The following is a 27,069-nucleotide window of genomic DNA, read 5'->3' on the forward strand; positions in this document are numbered from 1 at the left end:
ACCACTCCGTGATGGTTAAGTTCTCTGAACTCTCTTTTTCTCTATGACAACTAGGAGAATGGTCTCCTAAGAGCTCACCAGATCCTTGGTTGGGGGGGTGGGGCAGGGCACAGGGATGGTTGGGGGACCTCTCAGGCTGGCTTCTCTGAGTGTGAACTCTGGCCAAGAAGAGATTCTCAATTGCAGGGCCGTGCTAGCCCACATGGGGCCCTTGCACAAATTAGAAAAAGGTGCTTTCTCTGAGTGGGTGCAGCCTACACCAGGCCCATCGTTTAGAAAGCAGAGAGAGGGCAGAATTTCAGCCCCCTCCTGCCCCCTTGGCCAGATGCCCTACTGTAGGAAACCTCTATCCCTAATGTAGGCAATGGCTATGCCTACCTACCCAGAGGACTAAACACTATGGAGATCCAAATATTGGGCCCACAGAGAAACCATGTTCCTGGGCTCCGGTCCCATGCCATCTGAGATCCTGGGGAAAAAAAAAAGATGATGCCCAAGTGTTCCTCTTTCTGAACCACCATTCCTGTATCTAAAGTTCAGGAAAGCTGGGTTCATTCCCCCTGCCTCTGCAGCTTCCATTTTCTCCAGTGACCCAGTGTAGACTCTTTTTTATTTATTTATTTATTATTTTTTAAAGATTTTATTTATTTGAGAGAGAGAGAATGAGAGATAGAAAGCACGAGAGGGAAGAGGGTCAGAGGGTCAGAGGGAGAAGCAGACTCCCCGCCGAGCAGGGAGCCCGATGCGGGACTCAATCCCAGGACTCCAGGATCATGACCTGAGCCGAAGGCAGTCGCCCAACCAACTGAGCCACCCAGGCGCCCCCAGTGTAGACTCTTGATACTGTATCTCTCCTCCCACTCCAGGGGAGAGCTGAAACACTCCCCTCGGGGGCTGATCTCATCCCCCAGGCCTCAACTAAATAATCCACACACCCCTCAGCAACGACAGCCTTCACACAGAGACACCCACTTAGAGGAACAGAGAGGAGCTGTTTCCTTAGAGGATTTTGAGACACGGGCCAGGGCTTCCTAAGCAGAGGGATTCCCTGAGCGGAGTCCCTGGAGCCAGAACCTGCAGGGTATGTTCAGTGACAGGAAAGTAGTCCAGAGGGCGGGGCAGGAGTGTAAAGGTGGTTGCTGGAAATCAATAGAGATCAGTGGAAATAAGGGGGAGTGGTGGTCACAAAGACTTCTTCAGATCTTGAGGAAGGACTTGAAATGATAGGATAAGTAGTTAGGGTTTTGTCACGAGGGCAGTGGAGAGCCATGGACGGTTTTTGAGAAGGGGAGTGGCAGGGTCAGATGCTGACAACAGGAAGCTGACTCTAGCGGCCTGTGCAGGATGGTAAGGAAGAGGGCTTGCCACCCCTGGGTGTGGTGTGGTTACATTCAGTGCTAGTGGAAAACTGCAAGTAGCAGACTTGGAAGATCATTCTGAAGAGCACCTCTCCGCTCCCCTCTTCACCCAGTTGAGTATCATCCAATCATTTCACAAACTTTTCAGATACTGTGTGAGTCCAAGTGCAAGGGCAGAGGAGGGCAGGGAAAATCAGGTTGCGCCTCCCCTTCCCACTGCCACCCCCGCCCCCAGCCTTTCCTCCACCCCTCAGTCAGAATGTGTTTTGATAAGTGGTGGCTTGGGGACAGCATAAGGGTGACAAAATGTGCCCCTCCCCACCACCAATTAAATTTTTTAAAGAGCTGCCATGGAAGGAGCGAATATTAGTTTCCTGATTTATAAAGCCAAATGGATTAAGCTCATTCATTGCCTGAGGAAACAAAAAGGAAATCTTCAATACCTCTGTGCACATTGAGAACAGGAACAATACTGGTCTTTAGAAAGCAGAAACCTAATTTGGGGGAATCAATTACCCTCTGTGTCCCAGCCTCTGTGAGCTCTCATACTCGTTCGCTCTCAATAGAGATTTCCTGGGAGGTAAAATGTGAAGTTGGTCAACCACAGACACACCCTCGGTTCAGCCTGGCAGACAGGAGGGAAGAACTAGGCAGAGGGTGGGTGGAGTCGGGTGGGGGTGTGCCTGGGTGGCAGGCATCTGTGGAAATAGGGGTAGAGACAGGGGCGGGGAGGGCTGTAGGATAAAGGCTGGGGATAGGGTGGGGTGGGAGGCAGTACCGAGATGGGCCAAGGAAGGGGAGCATGGGAACCTGGGGTTTAAAAAGGGGGTGGGCTGGGGGAGCCTGGGGTGGCGGGGGAGGGAGAAGCATAGCCCAGCCAGTGCAGAAACACCACCCACCACTTCCTGATCCTCACATTTCTCTTCTGTGTTCTGCACTTAGCCCGTGGGCTTGAATGTGCAACCGGCAATGCGGGGCCCTTATGGAAAAAGAAAGGGGATGGGGCGCCCACCACAGTAGCGACGGAGTCAAATCCACAAAGTCACACACAGAAGCACTCACAATCTCAACAATCCTGCCCTGGGTCTCTAACCCTGGCCCGCAGTCCCCAGACCCAGAGCCACACCCACAATTGTGGGTGATTGCACTCACAATCACACGCACGGATCCCCCACTCACACCCGCGCGGCCACAGACTCAAACTCCCACCCGCGATCGCACACATTCCGCCACCCCCACGCTCACACGGCGGCTCACCACCCCACACTGCCCTCACTCTGGCGTGTGGTCACACACACACACACACACACACACACACACACAGTCGCTCACACGCACACACTCTGGCTGTGCTTTTGTGTTTTGTCAGAATTAATGAGAAAAGTTCCCGTGCCCTGCGGGTAATTAGTGTCCTTGGAGTTAAATAAGCTAATGGCGGGCACCTCTGGCCCAAGCAATTATGTTTGTGTATTGAATAATTGATTCAAAGGGGGGAAGGGCCGCTAATCAGATCTGAGCATAATGAATTGATTTAATTAACAGGGGAGCTGAGGGGCCCTGGGAAACGCAGGCTGCACTCGGCAGAGGCTAGCGCGGCCCGCGCGGACGGAGAATCGGCGCGCGGCGGCGGCGGCGGCTCCGGCCCGGCCCGGGCAGCGGCTGCTCGCGCGGCTCCGGCTACACCGCGGCGGACCGACGCGCCCCCGCCCCCGGGACGCGCCCGCCCTCCCGCGCTAACCTGCCCGCGGGGCTGAGCTGCCGGCGCCGGTCCGCCGGCCCCTGTCCTCGGCCGCCGCTCGCGGGCGCGGAGCCCGCGCGGGGCCGGCGGCAGCAGCGCAGGCGAGAGGCGGCGGACTCCTAGCCGCGCGCCCCTCCGCGTCCTCGGCCCGTACCGGGCTGGCGCCGCCGGGAGACCATGGTGTTGGACCAGGAGGACGGTAGGTGTCCGGGGTCGGGGGTAGGGGAGGGCGCGGGCCCTGCTGAGGCCACCCCGCTCGCCTCGCGGCGGCCGCGTCCCCCGCGCCGGCCTCGGCAGCCTCGCGCAGCTCGGCCGCTTCCCGGAAGCGCGGCGCTGGGTGTACGCGCGGGCGTGCGGGCAGGGGGTGCGGGGCGCAGCCCCAGGGTTCTTCAGCCCCGGTCGGGAAGTCCCCCGGGCCGCCGCGAGCCCGCCAGCCCCGCACGCTCCGGCCGGGAACTTTCTGTCTGGCTCTTGCCGTCTCGCAGACACAGGGAGTGCCTCTGCGACCCGCGCCGCGGGCTTCCCCGCAGTGCCCCCAGCCCCCTGAGTCTCCTATGCTCCCTGGATGTCTGCGCGTCCCCCCTTCCGCCCCCGACTGCGGAACGGCTCCCCCAGGGAGATATCCAGAGAACCTGCGGGCAAACCGGCACGGTCCTGGGGTACCTCAGATCTGGAACTTCATAGCTGCGGGATGGGTGACATTGCTTCACCCCTGGCACGGTTCCCCCAGCCAAGTGTGTCGGGAGGTGCCCTGCTGGCTAGGGTCGGGCCCTGAAACCAGAATATCGGGGAGCTGGTTTACCTTGAAGCCAATGAAGTTTAAGCTTTATAGTCCTTCGGTGGTCATTTTGTTAGCAGGCTTGTATTCCTTTTCTTAAAGAGCACCCCCGACCCCTAAACTGCATAAGTAAGCTTGGCTCTCAAAAAATCTGGATCCACCCGAGTCCAACTCACAGCTTTCCCACTGTAACTACCAATCTGCAAGAGAAGACACAGCCTGGCTGCCCCCATGGGACCATCCCCAGGGGCTAGGGCAGTTCCTTAGTGCCCCGGGGGATGAAGCCCTGAGTAGGAGGCTGGGAGGCAGCTGCTGGTGTGCAGGGAAGGGCCTGGCTGCCTGACCTTTCTCTCTGGCCCCACTAGTCCCTTGTCCCAGCCTACCATCTCCCACTGTGGTCTTCAACTGTCTTGGTTTGCCTGGAACCGTCTGGTTTTAGCACTGAAAAGTCCTGCCTCCTGGGAAACCCTTCAGTCCTGGACAAACCAAGACAGTGGGTCAGCCTACATCCACAACCTTCTCAGAGCTGCTTTGCAGTGGTGGCTTGGCCTTCTCCCAGAGGATGGGAGAAACTTGCTTTCTGGGGGGCAGATTTGGACTAGGCCTCCACCAGGCCTAACAGATGATAACTGCAGCTTCCAAGAAGGTCTTCCAGAAACCAAAGGGGGAAAGTTTGTCAACTATGTACTTCTCCACTCTAGCTAATTGCAAATTCCTGTGTTTAGGCTGCTTTTGCATTAGTAGAAGGCAGAGCAGGGCATCTGAACTTGGCCAGCAGGCCTCCTGATTGTACTGCAAAATCTGTAGGGTCACTTGGACCTGTCAGCTGTGGCGGCCATAGGGAAGGGGCCCTTGTCACTCCAAATACCTCTGTGAGCTTCACCTGTGAAGCCAGCTTGTAACGCCATCTTGGAGACAGCTGCACTGTGTTGGAAGCAGGGCCCTCAGGCTGAGTCACATCTGACAGCCTCCACTGAGTTCTGGAATATCTGGTCTGCCCAGGCCCTGGGGCAGAGTCTCCCCCCCGCCCCCCTACACACACCTCCCAAACCCAGTGCAGGAGCCCTTCCTCAGGACTTTCCTGCCAGGTGCAGGGACAAACTGCTAGGACCTGCCCCAAACTTTGAAAGGCAGCCAGGAGCACCCCCTTTCTCCGCACCATAACCTGGGGGCTGATCAGCTGGTCTGCCTCTGCTGTCCCTAGAGGCATTTCAAGGACATTCCAGAGCACTCTTGGCAACGTTGACTTGAGAGTACATGCTCATTGCCTGTGGACTGTGTTGGGTGAAAACTACCTCCTCCAGCTGCAGGGGATCGAGGATTCCACCCTGGTGTTGCGGGTGTGCGCCTGGACCTGGAGACAGCTCGGGTGGGGGTTAGGCCCAGGCACAGGGTTTACCTGCCTGCCCAGCAATTCCCCATGAGCTGAGAGGGTGACTGCTGGTTGGGTGAGGCTTATGTCTGGCCCTGTCCATCCAGCAGGCCCCTTCCTGGCTAAGAGCTCCAGTCACCTAAACGCTCCACGGCTTGCTGGGTAACTCTATAAAGTGGAAGGCCTCTGTGGAGGCCCTTTTCCAGATCACTGTGGGAGCTCAATGCTTACAACTAGGGGTGCAGAGAGAGCTGCCTGTGGACACAAGCAGCCCTTCACACACAGCAGCGATCCCCTGCTGACATACCCTACCTGCTTCTTCAGCCCCTGGCTCAGCACCCCAGGCCTGCGCCTATCCCTGAGGTGGGGGGCACAGGGCCCCCGACTCCCCAGAGGGATGCTGATGGGTTGGCCGCTAATTAGAAGCTTGGGGGAGCTGGTGTTGGGACAGAGCCCCAAGCCCAACACATGAACAAGAGAGTGGGAAAATGCCTTCAGCTAGTCAAGTCCTGGTTTGTGGGTCAGGGCCAGACCCTTGAACGGGAGGAGGAGCGGCCCTGGGACTTGAGAGTAAAGGTGCAGCCCTTGTGGAGGGATCAGGTAGCACAGAGGCATCTACAGCCAGAAGCTACCCCTTGCCAGCCTGTCAGGCCCATTGCCGGTGACCCTATCTGGCCCCCAGCTCCGGCTGGGGTGAGGGGTTGGTACGAAATGTGCCCATGGCAGTAGTGCCAAAGCCTCCTTCAGACCCTCAGGGTATAACTTGGGCTGCAGTAGCAGGGGAGACCTCAAGCTCGCAGTCCTGAGGGACAGTGAGGCTGAGCAAAATGGTATATTTAACATCAAATATACTCAAGGACTATTAGGATTAAGTATTCAAGATGAAGGGGAAAGCGAAACCCTCTGAGCTGCGGATAAGGCATCTCATTAGAAGCAGCCTCTCTTCTATTTTCTCAAAGCCTGACTTCCCCGCTTAGGCTAGAGGAAGATGGACTGTAGCCCCACTCCCCCATTGCCACCCCTGTCAGGCACCCTGCTTTGGAGCCTCTCGGGGCTTCAGGGGCACAGCCTGGCCTCCAGGTCTCATGTATACTCAGTAAGTCCCCCCATGGTTGGGGTGCCACAGTTTACAAGGCACATTCACATACATTAGCTCATCTAATCCCCACAGCAACCTTGGATAGCGGAGCAGGTCTCCCACTTCACAAACAGGGAAACTGAAGCCCAGACAAAGTGATTTGCTAAGGTCCACCATTGGTAATAGGCAGAGATGGGATGAAATCCCAACTGGTGGTTCTTGCCTTCTCCTTGCCTGGGTCTAGTCCTCAGAAGTGTCTGGCAGGGATGAACCTCTGACACATCTTTTTGAAGCCCTCCTTGGCCTTTAGAAAATCCATTAATATTTCCATTCCCTCTTGGAACATGGTACTGTCAAGAGGGGAAAAAAAAAAAAGCTCTTGGTATTTAAGAGTGGCCTTCCTAGAGTAGGCAGCCTGGGCACTAGCCCCAAGGCTCTTGGGGAAAAGTAGGGTTCAGGAGGAGAGGAGATGGACACTGTCTTCCTTCCTGCCTCCTGAGTTACAGAGCAAGAATTTTCAACTCCGAAATAGCTGGAATCTTTTGTTCACTGTGGTTTTGCCAGTGTCTTAGAATAATACATGCTCAGTAAATAGTTTTGGAATGAGAAAAACCTTCAAGGCCATGCTGTGCTTGCTCAGAGAGAAGCTGAGACAGGATCCTGCTCCCTATGGAATTAGGATGCTCTTGCGGGGGGGGGGGGTTGCTGGGGTAAGGGTGATGCTGGAAGACTCAAAGTGGGAGAGTTTGTACCCTGCAGAGTGTTAACTTTGCCAGACAATTCAGGAGGCAGCCAGAAGCCTCCAGCAGAGCTGGTAGGAAGGAAGGGTACGAGATCAGAGAAAGATCGCCCGGATGGGCGGGGAGGGGGGCGGTCAGAAACTAAGGCTGAGGGGGTGGGAGTGGAAAAAAGCGTGGTCCACCGGACAAATACCTGGGATGAGGACCCTGGGTGCTGCGCGGAACCAGGCGCCGAGCTAGGGCCGAGCGACCTCCAGGTGGCGCTGCGGAGCCGGGCAGCCGCGCGTCTCCACTCCCCATTAACCCGGGAGGGAGGGGGGCCTCGGGAAATGTGTGCATTTATTCAGTAGCAGGAGTGCAAACCTCATACATTGAGGGAGAAAGGCAGCGGGAGACGGCCGCCGAGATTCCCCCATCTCTTTGAATATAATTTTAGATTGAGATTCAGATTAAATCCGAGGCGAAAACACTTTATGAGGCTGAAAGCTGTGTCGTTGCCAGAGCCAGGGTTATGAGCTATCAAATGCAATTACATTAAGACAGATTATACTGGGCAAATTGAGCCATTTAGAAGGTGAGAATCAAAGAAACGGCTCTGATCCTCTCTTCCCCCTTCTCTCTCCCTCTCTCTCTCTCTCTCTAAATTGCAGTTCGTAGTTCCTTGCAATTCTGAGGCACAAAAGTAGGTGAGACTGCTTTTGTATCTAAGAAGTGCTTCGCTCCTGAATGTAATTCTAGCTGAGTGCAATCTAGGTTAAGAGCCGGACAAGCGGGTAATTAGAGCCCGCTCGCTGCCCGAGGACCGGCCGCCCCGCCGAAGCGCGCCCGGAGTCGGCGCCCTTCTCCCGGCCGAGCCGAGCTGCGGCTGGACACGGAGCGCCCGAGATGATGGTGCTGGACAAGGAGGACGGTAGGTGGCGGGCAGGGGGCCGCCGCCCCGCACCCCCTCGCCCCCCGCTGCGGTGCGCGGGAGCACACGCTGGGACGCAGACCCGGGCGCGCACACGCCGGGCTGTGCTGGGGTTGCGGGGGGCGGGCGGCGCGCGAGGGGTCGGGTGGGGGGCGGGGGCAGGGGCGGCCAGGTGGGGCGGGGGGAGGGGGGAGGGAGCCGGCCGCCTCCGGCCGCGTGCAGGCTCCGGTCCCTTCAGATCTCGGCGCAGTGGCGCTCCGCGCGCTGCGTCTGGTCTTTGCGGCGGCTCCTCTCACCGGAGCCATCTCCCTCGCGCTCTCCCTCGCGCCAGCCGGGTAACCCGAGAAGGCCAGGAGCGCCGAGCAAATCAGGGGCTTCGGGAGAATCGGACGCCAGAGCTCGCGGCCAGCGGGCGCGCGGGAAGACCGTGCTGGCCCCGGGGCGCCCGGCGCGCGAGGGGAAGGCCTACCGGCCCCTCGGGGAGACAGACGCCTCCTGTGCCGGCCTGCTGTCTCCCCGTCCCCTGAGCGCGCAGGCGGGAGTTTGGCCCAGAGGAAGAAAGTGTCCCGCCACCGGCCGGTAGCACTCGTGCCGGCGAGGCCCTGGAGAATGACATGAACCTGAAGTGATCAGGAGCCTCAGTGCGCCCCAGAGGTCAGAACACAGGGGCCCATGGTGGCTGCAAGCCTCTAGCACGTGGTCCCAGAGACCCCAAAGCCTTCCTGACTGGAAGGGTCCTGGTATGTTTAGGGGAGGCTGGGGAACGCAGCTCACTTAAGGGTAAAACCAAGTGGGTGCCCCGTGACCCAAACACAGATGTGGGCGGCCAAACAGTAGCTGTTTCTTGGCTGGCCCCGGGCCCTCCTGCCCTGTAGGTGAGGGTTGCCTGGTGTGTTGGTGTTGTAGGGAGATGAGGATGTAATTGTTGGCACCCATGCTGTCGCCTGATTTCTACTGGTAAGGAGCTGAGAAGGTGGTTTGCACGTGTCACCAGTAATCCTCTTGGATTGATGGTGGTGGCCATTCTCTGACCTTCTACTAGTGAGTCTCCCCTGGGCCTGGGCCTGTGCCTGGGTGAGTGGTGTTACTGACATGGTTACTTGGTGAAAATTCCAAGTTAAGTGACTTGATCAAGGTCACACAGGACGTGCACTTCACCGCTACCACATGTTGGTGCCCTTAGCCTCCCCACCACCTCTGAGACCTCCTTTAGGGAGAGGCATTTAAAGTGTCTGGCCTGGGGGTGGCATGTGGGGGAGCCTTGAAGGCTATTTCTCAGCATGTATACAGTAAGAGAGGAAAGGGGCAACTAAGTGCTTCTGGCCAAAAGAATGCATTTGCCGGGGCCTGGCTGGGGTGCGACCTCCATCTCTAGTATGCTCTCAGCAATTCAGAGCCCTCTCTCCAGGATCCTTCTGGGGGCTGTCAGAGGACTAGGCTTCTGCAGTTCTGTACAGAATGACAGGGAGAAGGACCCGGTCAGGCCAGACCAGGAGGGAAGAGGCATTTTGTCGTGAGCTCCCCAGGTTCTCTCAGACCAGTCATGCCCAGAGCTAGCCTTCACTTTCCCTCTTGGTAAAATGCGGGGCTTGCAGAAGCCAGTGCAGAAGACCCTTCCTCAGTGTGTGGAGGTACTCTCCCCACGGGGAGATGTGGACCTCAGGGTATGTCTTCAGCCATGGTCATTTGGCATGCTTGTTCCCCAGGCTCGAGCCAGAAATGGAGAAAATCCAGGCCCTATACGTGGGAGGCCTCAGGCAGGGAGACTGGTCTCATGCAACAAGATGACCCCACCACTGCCACGTAGGTAGTGCTCCGGGCAGGCACCCCCGAGTTCCTTTGAGCTCGGTGATACTCAAGATTTTCGGATGAGCCCTGAATATGAATAGATACCTAGAGGTCATATTTTAGCCAGTATCCTGCCTCCAGACAGCAGTGCACCACAGCCACCCTGGGCCTCCGTGTTTCCCCTCATCTCCACCAGATCTGCAGAGGAGAGCTCATGATGCCCCTCAGTCCCCCACTCAGCTCAGTCTGAACAATATGGTGCCCCCTACAGTTCATACCACTGAGCTCTGGGGCCCAGAGCACCAGGAAGGTAGTAGGCAGGTGGGGCCCTGAGGAGCCGTTTGATACTTGTCCTGCCCAGCCCAGAGGTGTCCTCCAAAAGCAGTCCTTCTGCTCATACATCTGCCCTCCACTCCCTGTTAGAGTCTGGCCTCCCCTAATTCCAGGAAACCCTGAAGGTGGCACCTTCCATTGGGGAAGGGAGAAAGGCTCTGGATCCACTCACCTGTCCCTCCGAGCCTGCTGCCTGATTTCTTCCTGGCACTTATGCCCTTTCAGCAGGTGGCCCTCTGGGCTAGGTGGCAGCCTTGCCCCCCAGGGCCCCCAAGAAGCATATCCCTCTGGGATGCAGCACTGCACCCTTTGTCTGGCTACAGCAGGGACTCGGGGCTCTTATTAACCACCCCCAATGCCTTTTCTCCACCTGACAGCATCTTGTCGGAAGAGGCCGGGGCTCCTCTGGTTGAAGTCAGGTCTGCTAGCTGCCGAGGACCAAAGCTCTTGCTCTGCTGGGCTGCAGGGCTTTCATGTTGCACTTCTGAAAGATAATAAAATATCAATCGCTTTGCCGTAGCAACGGGTTTAAGAGACTTTCTGAAGTATTGAATCGTCAGAAAAAAAATTTTTTTTTTTGCTTTTAAGCACAGTGCATTATTAATAAAGTAATCCATTAGGTCGAGCAGTGAAGGGCCACCACAGAGAGGAAAGATCTGTTTTGCAAATGGTTAAACTTCTGGTTTTAAGATTAATTGCTTTCATTTGGACGCTTGCTCTTGGCCTAACCATCTCCACTTTACTGGAACTCAGGGTCCGGGCTTTCTAAATACCATCGGGCCTGCCTGTCAGCAAAGGAAGCCCTGCTCCAACTTTCCTGGAGAAAGAGCCCTTCTTTTTCCCTGGCACGGGTGCTTGAGCTAGCACTCGGCTGGGGGCCTTCTGGGGGGGGGGGCTTGCAGTCTCTGGGGAGCAACGGGAGCTCCTGCCCTGAGAACCAGATTAGCCCTCAGGCCATTGGAGAATCGGCCCTTGAGTACTCAGAGGCAGGCAGCAGAGGGTCCAGGCAATCCCAAGCACAGGGACAGCCTTGGGTTATGGGGGGACTGGGCAGGAGAGGATGCAGTGGGTGCCCTCTTGGGGGTGCATGCTGGAGAAAGAGGTAAGCGGCCTCTGCAGCGGCCCCGTAGGAAGACTGGGGTGACCATAGGAAACAGCAGGCGGGTTGCAGAGCTAAACACCAGACATGATTCTGAGAGCATTTTGAATAAGTAAAATTGCCTAAGGAGAGTGGAGCTGGCCTGAGGAGGGCCAGACAGCGAGTCTTCAATTGTTAATGACCGCTATGAGTGTGGCCTCCGCAGTGGACCTGGTTCATCTGCCAGGGCAGGCTCTTGGCTATTCCTGGGGACTGACCAGCTTTTGCTCAGCCCTCAGCAGGACCTCCTGGGCTATGCCATCATGCCCCGGAGTACAAAGAGTCCCCGGGGTCTCTCCTAGCAGAGTGTGACCGGGACCCTTCCTGGCCCCAGAGATGGAGGCAGGGAGTGCGCCCTGATGCTTTTCCACGCCAGAGACCCCAGGGGGTCGGCAGGAAGGCAGAGCCCAGCAGGCACCCGTGTCTGCTGAGGGTGTGTAAAGGCCTGGTAAGCCTGGAAGGATGGGGACCAGGCCTGACACTTGCCCGGGGCCTAGAGGAGGAGGGTCTCCATCTGCATCTCCACTACCACTCGCAGCTCCGGCAGCAGCTACCTCCTCAGCTGCTGGGCACGAGGCTTCACAAATCTTGAGCAGCATGTACAGCTGCTTACCCTTCCTGCCCCAATTCAGCCTGGCAGAGAGCCTATAAAGACGGGTCTCCCTCACCCCCTCCTGGAGCCTTGGGTAAAGAAGCAGGTGCTTCTCTCTGTTCCCCGCTCTTCCGTTCATTTGCCCACACAGAACACTAAGGGGGGGGGGGACAGGGAAACAACATAAATTGGTCTGTCGTCCAGAATCCATGTCTCGCTAATGTACCCAGATTAACTCAACTGTAAATTGTCTCCTTGGATGGCAGTGTCTTGCTAAAAGTTTCCCATATGATTCATGATTTGGATTGCTTTTAACGGCTATTGGCTAAGCAAGCCGGTGACTGTACAAGGTGATGCAATTGGCATTAGTGAGGGGAGGCACGGGAGCGTGTAATGCAGTCAATACTGCATTAACTACTGATGCCCAATTACAGGGAGTGGGAGAGAGCTTTTCAGGAGCATTAGGACTGGGGGAAGCTGAGATCACTGGCCGCCACTCGCCTAAAAGCTTCACCCTTTGCATGCCGGGGCTTGGTGCTGATGTGGCCACTCACTTGGCCTCTGTGGCTGCCTTTCTGTCTTCCTGTCTCTCTCTTTCTGAACATGTCGCACAAAGATGCTTCTAGCACAAGTAAATGTGCATTCTCCTAGAGCTGGGGCCTGCCTCTCATCCGTCAGAGAGCTGCTTCCTCACCCCAGCCAGGGTCCCAGAGTCAGACCTGGAGGCCGCCCCACCCACTTCCATCTAAGGAGCCTCCCAGCAGGGCCCCATTTGTGAGCAGGACCAAGAAGAGATCTATTTTGGTCTCTCTCCCTTGGAACAGATGGATGATTGCCAGCGGGCATGGGCGGCCGCCCTTCTGTGGTCACGGGCAGAGGAACATGAGGTTCGGCCTCGGCGCAGTGGGCTGCGCACGCACGGCTGCTGGAGTTGGAAGTGACCATGGTTGGATGGGGCCGGGCCTTCTCTGAGCAGAAGACAGAGCTGGGGAGCCTACTGAGGGGCATGAACCAAGCCATTCTGGGGTCTTCAGCAAATGTGGGCCCCCTCCAGAGCTGCCCCCAAGGAGCCGGCAGGCCAAGGCTGCTGTTCAGATCCACCTCCAGGGCCCAGAGGAGCCCCTGATCAGGAAGGAGATTGGAAGGAGTTAGGGAGGAAGGTAGAGAAAAGGGCACTGGTACCACAGCGTGCCAGGAACCAGTGGGCTGGCTGCGACCTCCACCACCCTGCTAAGCTCTTCAGGTCCAACATGTCCACTGTGGGTTTGTGCCCCATGCCCACCCAATGCTTGGGTTACTCTGCTTCTCTAGCATCTCACCTCTACAATGAGAACAGTTGCATCTAACTGGTTGGGTGGCTAATGAGGATGAAATGAGATGATGTCCATGTATACACTTGATAAACCAGGAGGAAGCCTCATGCTTGTGTCAGGTGACATTGTTCTCCATGCAGTTACACTATGATCAAATAATCCAGTGCCCAATGTGGTGCCTTGTTCACTGCCTTGTTCATTCACTGTCCCTCTTCCAGTTTATCCAGCATGACCACTGATCACTGCTGTCCAGGAGGCAGGCTGACTTCACTACTTACCACTGAGCAGATCCCCAAGGCAGGTAGCGTTGTAGGAAGAAGCCTCCAAGACCACTCTCTGCAAGCCCTTCCATCTACAGGGGGACAGTCGAGACTGAAAGTGGGCAGGAGAGTTGCCTGGGCTCATGTAGGGAACCCAGAGCTTCAGCATCTTTCTGGGTTCTCTGTCCAGCTTCCGTGCCCTCTGATCTTTGCCCTGAGGCATGATGACCTGGGTGGTAGAAAAGTCCAATTAGGAGGGACATCACCTGTCCTGGTGCCAGGTGCCTGAGCATCCCGGTTGTGGCTCCAGCCAGCCTACTGACGGCCCACAGGACACAGTTCTGTCCTCAAATGTTAGTCCTGCTGGCAGGGGCTGATGGGCACTAACCTGGCCTGGGTCTTCATGTACTAGAGCAGCCCCAGAGGTGCGTATGGCAAGTAGCCCATCCTGCCTGCCCGCCCTGCCTGTGGTGGACACTAAGGCACAGAGGGCATCCTCCCCCTCATCGGGCTTAACTCTTCCCAGTGCTGCTAGAGTGAGTTGGCCTGGCAGGCCTGCCCGCGGGATAGGACCACACCAGTGGAGTCAGCTTGTATTGGCCTACAAAAGCTGATCTTACACTGTCTTCCCAGCTCTTGAGTTTGGTGGCATCACACTGGTAGCAGGAAATCAGCCATGGTGGGAATATTAACCCCATGGACCTTGGCGGAGCCAATTGTGAAGTGTTTATCAGCACACAACTGGATTGCAGTCATCTGGGGCTCTGGCCCCACCTATTTCTGTTCTGCTGCCGCCTGGCCTCCCCATCCCACCTGGCATCTTGCTCCTGGTGCTCACTAGAGCCAGGGCCCTGGTCTGTGCTGCCCTGGCGTTGTGCGCGAGACCCGGCCGTGCCGTGTTCCAGGCAGACCCCGCGTCTACTGCTGTGCTCTTGTTTACGGTGCCCCCCCTGCCTGGCATGCCCTTTCCCCTATAGTTGGCTTGCAGGAGCCTACGGATGACCAAAGCCTCTTACAGACCGTTCCAGGCCATGCTCAGAGTCACATTCACCCTCCCTTGGTGGTCTCTTGTTGGAGCGCATTCATTTTGTGTTTTGTCTAAGGCAGGCGTCCACAGTGGCCAACACAACTTGGGGCGAATTAAAAGCAGGGGGTAAGAGAGGACTGAGCAGGCTGGTCCAGGTTGCAGGGGCAGATGCCCCAGAGTGCAGGTCTGCTGAGTCAGATTGGGTCACTAGTTCCTACCTCTTCCCAGCTGAACTTCCTTGAGTGGCCTACTGTCTTCAGGCACAGCCTACTGGCATGCTTCAGGAGACCCGGGTGCTAGTCCCAGCTGACTGCGATGTGACTCCAGACAACTTACTGGACCTCAGTTTTCACATATCTGTAATGGGAGCAATACCTAACTGGCACCTAATGTCCGTGTACACACTTGACCAACCAGGAAGCCTCATGCCTCTGTGCAGTGACCTTGCTCTCTGCACAGATACGGTGTGATCTCTTTGACCTTAGCCTGTCAGTGTTTAGGGCTCATATAAACACACTTGTTATGTGTGAACCCTTACTTAAAAGTAAGGTGTTGTGCTCTGCACATGTATCAGCAAGTTATTGCTGCATAACCAACCGCCCCACCCCCAAACTCAGAGGCTCAAAACAACAAGCATCCATTTAGCCCTTGAATCTGTAGGTCAGTGCTTTAGGCTGGGCTTGGCTGAATGGTTTCTCAGGTCTCTGCTGGACTGTCTCATGCCTGGCAGATGGCTGATCTCCTGGATGCTGGGGGTACAAGCGTCCATCATCATCCAGCAAGCTCTTCCAGCCTGTTCTCATAGTAGAGACGGGTCAGGAGGGAGACTGGAAGTACACAAGGTTTCCTGAGGCCTGGACTTGGCTCTGGGAGGTTTTCGCTTTGACCACATTCTGTAGGCCAGAATAGATCCCAAGGCCAGCCCGAGTTTGGGGGTAGGGTGGGGGCAGTCAGAGTCTGCTCTTGAAGGGAGGAGGTGGAAAGTCACATTGCAAAGGGCATGGATGCCTACCAGCAGGAGGGGTAGAGAATTGGGGCCATTTCTGTACTCATTCCACCAAAGCATCTTCCACGTATGATCTCATTGAATACCCTGAACCACCTTCGGAAAAAGCCACATGTATTATCCTCATTTCACAGATGAGAAAACTGCTATCCAAAGAGGCTGTGTAATTGGTCGCAGGTCCCGCACTTGCAAGTGCCAGAGTTCAGGCCATCTTTACTGCAGGGTATGCTCTGTCGCCTCCCTGTTCCAGTGGGCAGACTTGGGGGGGGGTGCGGTTCAAGGGAGATGAGGAGGAGCCAGAAAGAGGATGGCTGGGGACAAGGGCAGGGAGGCTGGCTGGCCAGGGCAGTTTTTCGGGGGTTGCCATTGGAGGGCAAGCCTGGAGGGGAACCACAATGAGCTCAGCCCCCACTGCCTTCTCAGGCTTTTCCTCTCTGTCCTGTGATGCTACTGGATGGGTGGAAGGGGTGTGAAGCTCCGTGCTTACCCGAGGTGACTCAAGCCTGGGTCTATATGCAGATGCAGCCAGGCGGGAATCAATTCATTGGTTAGCCCCTTGCCTCAAAAACGGGAAGGTAAGTGGGCTGGTGAGAGGCCTGTGTACATTCATAAACCAGCTGATTGAAAAGCAATATTTCAGATAAATACAAGCCAGTGATCTATCAGTGGTTGTAATAAAACCCAGGCTTCAGGCTGTGATTTTATTTTGAAATAATAAGAATTGCTTGATTCTTTTTACTTGAGTTACCATGGTAATTCCGGCGTGGAGCAGTGTTATATTGATTTAGAAAGTGGACAGTAATATTTCTTTTGTGTTATTCTGTTTCTAGGCCTTGATTTCTAATTTCCACTTGGAGATTACTTTTATAAATTTCTTAAGTCCTTCTACTTTTTTTCCTCTCATAGTATAATTTTCCTCTCATACGCCACTATGTTCTGAGCTTATTGGTTTGCTCTTATTTTAAATTAAACTTGCTGGTTTCAAATATTGAAATGACATCTTTGTCTGTGTTTGTACTTTGGTTTAGCAAAATATTACAGTCTGACGCTTTCTGCTTAATAATTTAAGGGAGGCATTCTGTCGGCCCTCACTGGGTGCTGATAACTTATGACTCAACCAGCTCCGGCCTTAAACTCCTGACATTTTAATATTGTGGGGCAGGAGCAGCCTCCCCTCTGCTCGGAGTCTCAGTGGAGAAACACCCGTGTGGTACCCCAGAAGGGAGTTTTAATAATTCAGCCTCGCTGGTTGGTGTGATGACTTGACGGAGAGTGGAGGGAGACCCGTTCTTCCTACGTAAGAGGGAGCAGCTCTGGCCTGGGCTCCTGCGGCCCATGGCTGGCACCTGCTTTGTCCTGTCTCTCCCCTCCCTGAATCTTTAAAAACTCCGGTTCCTGATCCCTAGTGTCTGGGAAGGATTGTGTGGGGGCTGCCAACGGGTGCCATCCGGATGCTTGATCTCTGTTTCTCAGCTTCCCCATTTGTAAAGCAAGTGGAACTAGTGTGGGCTTTGAGTCAGACAGACCGGGTTCAGATCCCACCTCTGCCACTTCATGATTCTGGATAGTGAATTGTAATAGTAGTTCTGACCGGTCAAATGGGTGTGATCACGACCGCCTTTTAGGTCTGTTGAGCCTTCAGTAGGCCAAGCTCCTGATGGTCTTACAGATGGTTGGTACAGTTCCCTAACCTTTGTCAGGTTTTAGTGAGGAGCAGGGGAGAAATTGGAAATGATTATACTTTGAAACACTTACTCTGCTCCAGACAACGCGTGGGGTTTGGAGCCCTAGCAGGACTGCTCTTTGGAAAGGACCTGGGCCTTGGCTTCAGGAGATGGGTCAGCTCTGCCCACTTTCCCGGCCCGCCCAGCTGCAAGCTGGGGGAATCTGTCCTCTGGGCTCCTCATAGTACCCCACAGCAAGGACTGGACTCTGGAGGGAAACTCACAACAGTATGGCTTATGGGGCTGAGATGGGTCTGCAGGGCGCCCCCTCTGTGGCCTGAGGAGAGGCCCCCGTCCTCCGTGGTATGCCAACGTAGTAGTGTATTCGCTACCTATTGCTGCGTAACAAATTATTTCACAATTGAGCATCTTAAAACAACACCCACTTGTTAATCTCATCATTTCCGTGGGTCAGGAGTCCAGGTACAGCTTAGCTGGGTCCTCTAGCTCAGGCTTTTTTACAGATGATAATTGAGGCATTGGCTGGGGCCATGGTCTCATGTCAAGATTCATCTGGGATTTGAGCTTCCCAGTTCACTCTTTTGGTTGTTGGCAGGATTCAATTCCTCCTGGGCTGTTGGGCTGAGGGCTTCCATTCCTCACTGACTGTGGATCAGGGACAGCCCTCATTTCTGCACCACGTGGGCTTCTCCAATATGGCAGCTTGTTTCCTTTAAAACCATCGAGAGAGTGTCAGCTAGCAAGCAGGAAGTCACAGTCTTTTATAAGATATGACACATCTAATCACAGATGTGACATTCCATCACTTTGGCTGTATTTTCTTCCTTGGGAGCAAGTCACTAGGTCCAGCTCGAACTCAAGGAACTGGGGGTATTACACAAGGTCATGAACACCAGAAAATGGGATCGTTGGGGACCATCTTAGATATCAGCCTACCGTGAGAGGTCAGCAAACTCTGGCCCCAGGTGGCCAACAGTTTAGCTGCCCCCAGAGAGAATGAAACATCAGCTCCATCCCCAGGAGGCCTGTTGCCTCTGCCTCACACCAGGGAAGGCCACAGATGTCTCAAAGCCTTTCATGAAATCTTCACAGCCCCCTTGGGAGGCTGGGAGATCAAACACTAGCCCCATTTTGCAGAGGAGTAGGTTGTACTCAGGGAAAGACACTTGCCTAGGATAGCCCGGCAAGTCTGTATGTGGCAGAGTTCAGATGAGAACTAGGCCTCTGCCTCCCGTGGGCCCAGGGAGGTGGTGGTAAAGGCACTCCCAGGCCTCCCCAGCCCTAGTGGTGAGAGGCAATAGCCCTGACTGTAAGCACAAGCAGGGACCAGAGCCGGGGATGGGAACTGCTGGATTCCTCGTGTCACAGATGGTAGGTTTGTGGAGGACACTGGGAGCCTGCTGCGCAGCTGTCTGTTACCCAAGGGCCTCTCTTCTCACTCGTTGGTGACCCTGGGAGAGGGGGACGGTTGTTCCTCCCTGAGCCAGTCTTCCTGCAACTGTTGGACTGAGGCCCTCAACCCCTCCCTGGCTGTTTCCAGGCCAGGGGCAGCCAGCATCTTTGAGGCCGCCTGGGCAGAGACCACTTGAGCAGCTCTTCACACGGGAGCAGGACTGAAAGAGGCTCTCGTGTGGGCTGGAGCCCAGGGCTGGGAGCCAGAACTCCTGCATCCACAGCCTGGCTCTGCCCCCCCACCCCCACTCCCAGTCTGTCCCTGGGCAAGGCAGGCCCCTTCTCTCTGGGTCTGTGCTTCACCATTTACATTCAGGGGTTGCTGGCTGCTTGCTGCCTAGTGGTACTGGGTATGGAGACATGTCTGTGGGGAATGAGCGTATTGAGGCCAAGGCCAGGAGACTAACCTCCCTGACCAGGTTTCTTTGTCTTTGGTGTCCTGGGGTCAGAGAAGTAGAGATCCCAGGTGAGAACATCTGTGGCCTCCGGCTCTCCATACTTGGTCTTGCTTACCTTTGAATCCAGGTGGGCTGTCTCATTTCCAGCTATTCCCAGGCAGAGCCTCAGCTAAGAGGTAGAGGCGACCCCGGAAGCAGGCCCAGAGCCTGGAGGCCAGTGAACCAGAAGTCACAGCCTCAGGCCTAAAAGGACCCTGATTAGTTACCCACCCCCCACCCCCCTTTTATGGCAGGGAAACTAAGGCACCAAGAAGCATCTGGGTCCTCTCTCAGCTGAATGTCTCAGAGATACTTTCTGGGTAGAAAAGTCTGAAGCCCAGCAGAGGCAGACTCCAGCCTATGACGGGATGCCAGAACTGTACCCCATCTCTTTGCCTGTTGGTCAGAGGCTGTCTCTTGCAGGCAGCTCCTCTCACTCCAGCCAGAAGCTCTTCCCCATCTGTGAGGTGTCTTGGCAGGGGCTAAGGCTCTGGAGGCACAGAGGGCAGGGGGCAGCTCTCCCTCAGGTACCTGGTTCTGACCTGGTACTTAGCTCAGGTGCAGAGTGTGACCTGCCTTTCTGCCCCATGGATGTTTTCACACTGTTCTTTGATCCTCAGAATGCTTTATCAGATCAGTGCTAAAATATGCCTGTGTGTGAGAATAACATCTCATTAATATTATTGAAAATGTAAAAATAAAAAATATGATCCAGGAAAAAAAATCAAAATTGGTTGAAATAATTAACACAAAGCAAAACTGGCAACAGTTAAGACTGCACCTGGCAAAATATGTTATTGACTAAAAATTGATGGAGGAATCAAGTCTTCCTGAGAAAATTTAGATCTGCTAAAGTTGGCTCAGGAGATATGTTTTGGTAGAAATAATTATCACAGAAGAAATCTCAATGGTGTCAAAAGCTGTAGTTCATAAGGTTTAATATGAGCCAAAAACTGATCATGAACCAAATAGTCACTTTAAATTTAAAAATAATCGATCCCAATGAAAATAATTCCAAAAAGGAATTTAAAAAAAAAATTGTTTTAAGTGCCAGGAAAAAAAAAAAAAAGGAATTCTAGTAAAATAAAAATGGGGAAGGGGCAAAAAAAAAAAAAATCTTAGTTTAACACTAATGAATAGAAAATTGATCAAGGAATCAAACTGACTTAATGAAGCTCATTAAGAACTACTTTCCTGGGGCACCTGGGTGGCTCAGTCGTTGGACGTCTGCCTTCAGCTAGGGTCATGGTCCTGGCGTCCTGGGATCGAGCCCCGCATCGGGCTCCCTGCTCCGCGGGAAGCCTGCTTCTCCCTCTCCCACTCCCCCTGCTTGTGTTCCCTCTCTCACTGTGTCTCTCTCTGTCAAATAAATAAATAAAATCTTAAAAAAAAAAAAAACTTTCTTGACAAAAAAATCATCAATGTTAGTATAATTCTTATTAAAATATATGGCTTAGGGGCCAGTTCCTAGTAGTAGATGCTTAGCAATTATTTGTTAAGGGAATAGTGAGTGAATGAATGAACAGGCAAAGGAGGTTGGGAGGGGAGCAGAGAGGATCACAAGAAGTGCTTTGTCTCCTTTCCTTTTTTTTTTTTTAAGATTTTATTTATTATTTGAGAGAGAGCGTGTGCATATGCAGGGGGAGCAGCAGAGGGAGGGGGAGAGGCAGACTTCCCACTGAGCAGGGAGCAGGGCTCGATCCCAGGACCCTGAGATCATGACCTGGGCTGAAGGCAAATGTTTAACCAACTGAGCTGCCCAGGTGCCCCAGACTTACACTTTGTTAAGACTATTTGTACTACTCTGGCATGTTTTCCAGCACCACCCAGCAGTTCTCCAATTCTCAGTGGACACAGACTAGGTGTCCTACAATTTAACTCAATTCTGACACTACCTAGCATTAGCTCCTGCAGGTTTAAGGGCGCAGTCCCACAAGACTGCCCCCACTTCGGAGGCCAACCACAAATCCCAGTTGTCATCTCTACTTCTGACTGACCAGCTATAAATTGGGGTTCCCACAATCCCCTCCTCAGGTTAGAGAATTTGCTAGGAAAGCTCACGGAACTCGGAAACATTTTCTTACATTGACTAGTTCACTGTATAAGATACAGATGAAGAGGTATATAGGGCGAGATCTGGGCGGTGCTTCCCGAGCCCAGGAGCTCTGTCCCCGGGGAACTGGGTTGCACCACCCTCCTGGCACCTGGATGCATTCACCAAGCCAGAGCTCATCAAGTCTTGTTCAAGAGTTTTTATAAAGCTTAATGTCTAGCCCCCTTCCTGTCTTTCCTAGAGGTCTGTCAGTGCGTAGGGCTGGAAGTTCCAGCCCTCCTATTGCTTGGTCTTTCTGGTGACCAGGACCCGCCCCACCCTGAGGCTAGCTGGAGGCCTCGCCTTAAGTCACCTCCTGAGCATAAATGCAGGTCTGCTCAGAAAGGGCTCCTCACGAATCACAAAAGATACTCCTATCACTCAGGAAACTCCAAGGGTTTTAGGAGCTCTGGGCCAGGAACCAGAGACAAAGACCAAATATATTATACCACAGCTACTCTGGGGGAAATAAATCAAAGGAGATAACATTAGGGGCAGCAAAAACAGTGCATGATATGAGGGGGAAGCGTTCTTCCTTTTGAGCTTTCCAGGGTGTCCGCTCCTCACCCCTCCAGCCTCAGGCTGCTCCCTGCTCCTTCCTTCCTTCAGTTTCGTGAGCCTGCAGTCTGGGCATGTGAGGGGACGGGGTGCGGATGGGGGTCTGGGTGGTCAGAGAGGAGGCAGCTGAAGTCCAGGAAAAGAAGGGTAGAGGGCATGGCTGGATCTGTGGCCTTGGGAATGTGGTGGCTCATCTGAGGTTTCCCAGGGATCAAGATCCCGACTAGAGCCTCTTAGCTGCCAACAGCAGGGCCTGAGCTTCCGGAGTTGAGCCCCAGGGAAGGCAGACTAAAGGTCCTGGCTGCAAACCGGACCTCACCTACCTCTGTCCCAGGGGCCCTTGCTTGCTCTGCCCAGCTTTGGCCTGAGGCTTCCCCTGACCCTCCCCTTCCTCTCTGTTGCTGCCCCATGACCGGACCAAGATCCTGGCTTTCCAGGCTCCAAAGGAATGATCTGAAGCCCATGGGCCCAAGGCAGGCAGGAGCACACCAGGGCAGGGAAGCAGCCAGTCTTGGACCTGCCCAGCCACCCATGGGCCAGCTCCTAACCCCTCTGCTTCGTGTGATCTGTCCTTAAAGAGTTCCTTGGCCCTCCTAGCTCTGGGCCAGTTTTCTTTCTCAGACTGGCTTCCATGAGAGCTTCTGATTCTGGGTAAGAGCTACATATTTCTACCTTATCTGTATCTAATGTAGTCTGCCCCCTAATTATATATATAGCTAAGATGGGCCCTGAGAAGAACAGAATCTTTGTGTCTCAGAGCACCTCCGTGTGGTACGAAAGAGTCTAAGTTCTTGCCTCTGCAGTGAGCCGACTCTCAGGGGCATCAATGGGTGGCCCCGCTCCTGCCTAGCTGCCCAGGGCCTTGGAACCCACCCGGCCCGCTCCATCCTGTCTCAGGGCCACAACCTCTTCTCTGCAGGCCCCACATCCCAGCAGCTGTGCCTTCTCTTACGGGGGGTAAGGCTTTGGATTCCCTCCCCCAAGAGGAGAGAAACCCCCAGAGCATCAGCCCAGATGCAGGCAGATTTGAAATCTCTCAAATTCGCTAAGAGCAACAGCGGCTGCAGGAGCGGGTGACAACTTCCTGCAGAGGTGGCTTTCTTTGGCCTTGGGAGAGAGGCAGTCGGCGTGGGCTTTGGATCCCAGTCCTGCTCTGCCTTCCTCTGGTGGTGAGCTGTCAGGCAAGTCTTGCTCTTCCACCCAGCACTGTGTGACCCTGGGCCACACCATGTGTCCTCCCCGAGCCTGTTTCCCCACAGGGAAACTAGGGCCCAGAGCGGCCTCCCTGCCCCTTGCACAGAACTCAGATGGGAGAATTTGTTAGCATGAGTTTGGCCCGTGCGACAGCACTGTGCCCACCTGAGAAGTAGTTAGAACGTGGTGGCTGCATAAAAGGAAGGGTAGCTTCCACCCCTTAGGTCCCCTCAGCCCCAGGACCTGTAGGACTTCGGAGAAGTTTGGAGAAGCTGGGGGATCGTTTCCCTTAAGGGGCGGCTTCCTGAGACAAGCAGCCCATGATGAAGCCATAAAGACTCATGGAACCAGGCTCATGCCTAGAACCTGGGCTAATGTCCTCTCATCCCCATGGCACAGACATCCTCTTCTAGTGACCAGAGCTGTCCTGTCGCCTCCTTGGGGCTGGTCTGTGTGCTGAGATGAGGCCTGAGGAGCCGAACTTTCAACCACACTCAGCGTGGCGGGGCGTGCCTGTCACGGCGCCGGCCTGGCGCCCCCTGTTGGCCAGGGTGCTTCATCTTCTTGAGTCACCCTCTCAGATGAGCCGCAAAGGAAGCAGTCCTGAGCCTGGGCACTGTGTGCACGCTCTTCCTCCAGCGATATTCGGTATTCGTTTCACCCAGAGGTGGCCTTGCCCAGTTCCTCCCTGGCCTCCATAGCCTGGATCCAAGCCTGCACACCCCTGTCCCAGGGGGGCTCCCAGGCCCTGGGAGAGGGCAGCACTCCTTAGCTGAGCGTGGGCTGGGAGCCTGGAGGGCCTCACTGTGATCTTATTCATTATGCACATAGCCTAACTCGTGGTACCCAATGTGGGACAAGCTCAAGGTCTGAGAGAGGCACCCTCCCCCATGGGCACGCACAATTTGTGGGTAGGGCACAGGCCTCCAAAGATGCAGAAATTGCAACAAAAGACAAAACATGAATGCAGTGGTGGAAGCAGACAGATCAGAGGAGAGTGGTGGATCCCTGGGAAGCAGGGCTGGAAAAGTGGGTTCAGCCAGATTTCTGGATGGGGGGGCGAGGAAGGCAGGCAAGGGGATGCTCTGGGGAGCAGCCAATGGGAGATCGCGGGAGCAGGGCCTGACTTCCCTGTGAGGGCTGACTGCTTCTCAGGCACCCTCCCCTGACCCTAGGACTTGACTTCTTATCAGCTGGTTTCTCCCGTTCTCAAAGGGGTGTTTGTTTTGTTTTGCTTTCTAATGGCTTTATTGAGATGTTTTTAAATGTATAAAATTCAGTGGGTTTTTTTTTTATGTTTTAAAGTGTATAATTCAGTGGTTTTTCTTGTATTCACAATTGTGCAACCATCCACTCTACCTAATTCAAGAACATTCCCGTCACCCTGAAAAGAAACTTCATACCCATTAGCAGTCACTCCCCATGCCCCCCTCCCTGGCAACCACGGATGTATTTTCTGTCTCTGTGGATTTGCCTGTTCTGAACTTTTCATAGAAGTGAAATCATACAACATGTGGTATTTGTGGCTAACTTTTTTCCTAGCCTGACATTTTTCAAGGTTCATCCATGTTGTAGCATGAATCAGTACTTCCCTTTTATGACCAACTAATATTCCACTGTATGTACGTATCACATTTTATTTATCCACACATCCTTTTTAGCTATGGCGAGTAATGCTGATACGAACACGTATATACAAGATTTTGTGTGGGCATATGTTTTTACTTTTTCTTGGGTATATGCTTAGGAGTGGAATTGCCGGGTCATATGGGAACTCTGTGTGTAGGGATATTTGTTTTTCATTTCAAATAAGCAGTGCCAGAGTGTTTCAGAGAGAAATCCTTGGCTGGCTGAGCTTCCTTGCCTAGCCCCTCCTTGGCTAAGATTCGGGGGAACCGTGGGTAAGTCCTTTCTCCTGCTGTCTTCAGTTTTCTGATCTGTGACATGGGGTTCTCATGGATCCCTGCTCACCTTAAGGGCCTTTGTTAGTACTTGTTACTTCCATAGCATGTCAGGGATTGCAAAGCATTCTGCTGGTGCTAGCTACTTTGGTTCCTTAGCCCTGTGAGTTGGGTGTCATGTTCCCATTTTGCTGACGGGGAAGGCGAAGCTCAGAGAGGCTAAAGGACCTGACTGAGGTTACATTGTGGGCCAGTGGCAGAGCCTGACCTTGACCCTGGACTCATGAGAGTCCAGCTCCCTTGCCTGAACTCCTGCCTCACATGTGTCTCTGGGTGAGTCCGAGCTCTACACTCCAGAAAGGTCTGCCTGAGCCGCCACCACGTTTCATGCCCCATGCCTGGGCGCTGGGTAATGAGGGCCCAGACGTGGCCCGTTGGGGGCTCCGAGGTAGAATGGTGCTATATGAATAAGGACTCAAAAGTCCACTTTATAGCTGTGTGTCTTTGGCTAAGTCGCTCCACCTCTATGAGCCTCAATTTCCCCAACCATAAAATTGGAACTGTAATTGCTACTCCTCGCACTGGGGAATGTGCTGAGATGCTGTGTATGAAGGGGCAAGTGTGCCGCCAGGAAAACAGAAGGTGTAACCTACACACTTAGCACAGGTGGAGAACTTGGAGAGGGTACAGAGTATTGCTGGACCATGGAGAAGTGGCTGGGCGGTTCAGGACTGATGCTAAGGAGGAGGCATCACCTGGGCTAGCCAGGAAGGTGAGAGGTGGGTGGTATTCCGGGCAGGCCCAGTGTTCCCCAGCTTGGGGCTGCCAGAAATCAGAAGGGGCTTCCAGGGGACTCAAGAAAGAGCTCCCGCCTCCATGAGAGTGTGTAGACAGGCCCTGCTGGTGCCCCCAATCCTCTCCCCCAGCTGGGCTCGTAGATGTCTGAGAGGGGGGCTTGCATGACTGCCTTACTTACCCCGAGTGGTAATAAAACACTTTAAATTTATTGTGACATTTGGATTTAATTAAAAAGTACACACTTAGGGAAGTAGAACATAATGGGGAGAGAGGCAGGGTGGCTTTTCCCCTCCTTTCTTCCCCAAACTAATTAGCGTTGTATTTTAAATTGTTTATGTGCCGCTAATCATCGTAATAAATCATTTATACTGAAAACGACACACTCGGCTGTGCCCGCCGCGCGGTTCCGCTCGCCGGGCTCTATCGCGAACAAATTGATCTGGAAGTGAATTTATTAACCACTGGGGAAGAAATCATTAGTGCTTTCTCTAAACATTCCCCAGGTACACTTTATTGCTGCAGTTTATGCTGTAACTAAAAGGAGCATTACCCAGGCTCATGTTGTAATTTCCTTGCAGAGCTGGCAGCCCACTCCCAAGCTGGGGGGCGGGAGGGGTGGGGAGCCCTGGCCTCCTCTCCCATATGTGGTCCGGCAACTCCAGCCCTTTCCCTGTGCTCCTCATTCCAAAAGGGGCTCCGGGCTCCCCGGGAGGTCTCTGTGGGCCCGGGGCTTCAGCCACCTCTTCTGTTGCCTCTCAGCTGAGGAGTAGTAGTTCACAGTCACTCGTGTTTATGTCTCAGGAGCGTGGCTTAAAGGAACAGTGGCCTAAGGTTCAGAGAACTGGGGAGCATGGGTTGTGAGGTCATTGGGGCCAGAGAGGCTTGTCATGGACCTGCTTCTCCACCCAGAGATGGAGAAGCCATCAGTGGTGGGCCGATCGTACCCTTGGAGGAACAAATGTGGCTAAGCAGGGACCCAGGCAGGAGCAGGGGGACCACAGCTGAGCCTGCCAAGAGCGTCCTCTGCCAGCCCGAGCCTCCAAGGTCTTCCTACTAAAGGCCCAGGGGCCTTTTCCAGGGTTTGGCTGAGCAGTCTGTTCTGCTCAGCTGCCTGATGAGGCCTGCTGCCTGGTGTGTCCCTGTCCATCTCACCATGCCAGGCCCAGAACGATACTCAGCACTCCACACATGGTCTGTCCGCTGACAGCACCAATTGTTAGCTCCTTGGTGGCAGACACCATGCCTTGGATGATACGGCCTGCAGCGGCCACACCAGCTTGCCCGGCAGCCAGCTTGCCGTACCGACTCACACACAGGATACTTTCTTTCCCTTTGCGCTGGGGGCTGCAGACCACTCTGACTTCACAGGGCCTGCTCTTCAAGACACATACTCACAGCAAGCTTTCTCCCACCCAGTTTCTGGAAGGGAAATCCACTTCTGAACCAAGATCTCTCTGGGAGCCTGGGGCTGGTCTAAGACGCAAACCCTGCCTGTCCGACTCCCAAGGTCTTCTTCTAAGT

At 54.3% G+C, this 27,069-nt stretch overlaps 1 protein-coding gene across 3 annotated transcripts in view; it reads left to right on the plus strand.

Annotated features, from left to right (window-relative positions):
- Positions 1-3,092: 3,092 nt before the first annotated feature.
- The window catches only part of LMO1 (LIM domain only 1), a 40,896-nt gene continuing 16,919 nt past the window's right edge, over positions 3,093-27,069 (plus strand). The window contains exons 1-2 of one of the 3 annotated variants that reach the window (XM_025848408.2): positions 3,097-3,295; positions 7,715-7,974. In XM_025848408.2, the coding sequence (XP_025704193.1) occupies positions 7,950-7,974 (25 nt within the window). In that variant the 5' untranslated portion in view covers positions 3,097-3,295; positions 7,715-7,949. Of the gene's footprint in view, positions 3,296-7,714; positions 7,975-27,069 lie in introns of all 3 variants that reach the window. The other 2 variants (XM_025848411.2, XM_025848410.2) reach the window with 2 other exon arrangements.

The sequence above is a fragment of the Callorhinus ursinus genome, unplaced genomic scaffold (assembly GCF_003265705.2).
Source record: "Callorhinus ursinus isolate GAN/ISIS: 27379988/994484 unplaced genomic scaffold, GSC_fseal_2.0 scaffold49, whole genome shotgun sequence".
Taxonomy (NCBI): domain Eukaryota; kingdom Metazoa; phylum Chordata; class Mammalia; order Carnivora; family Otariidae; genus Callorhinus; species Callorhinus ursinus.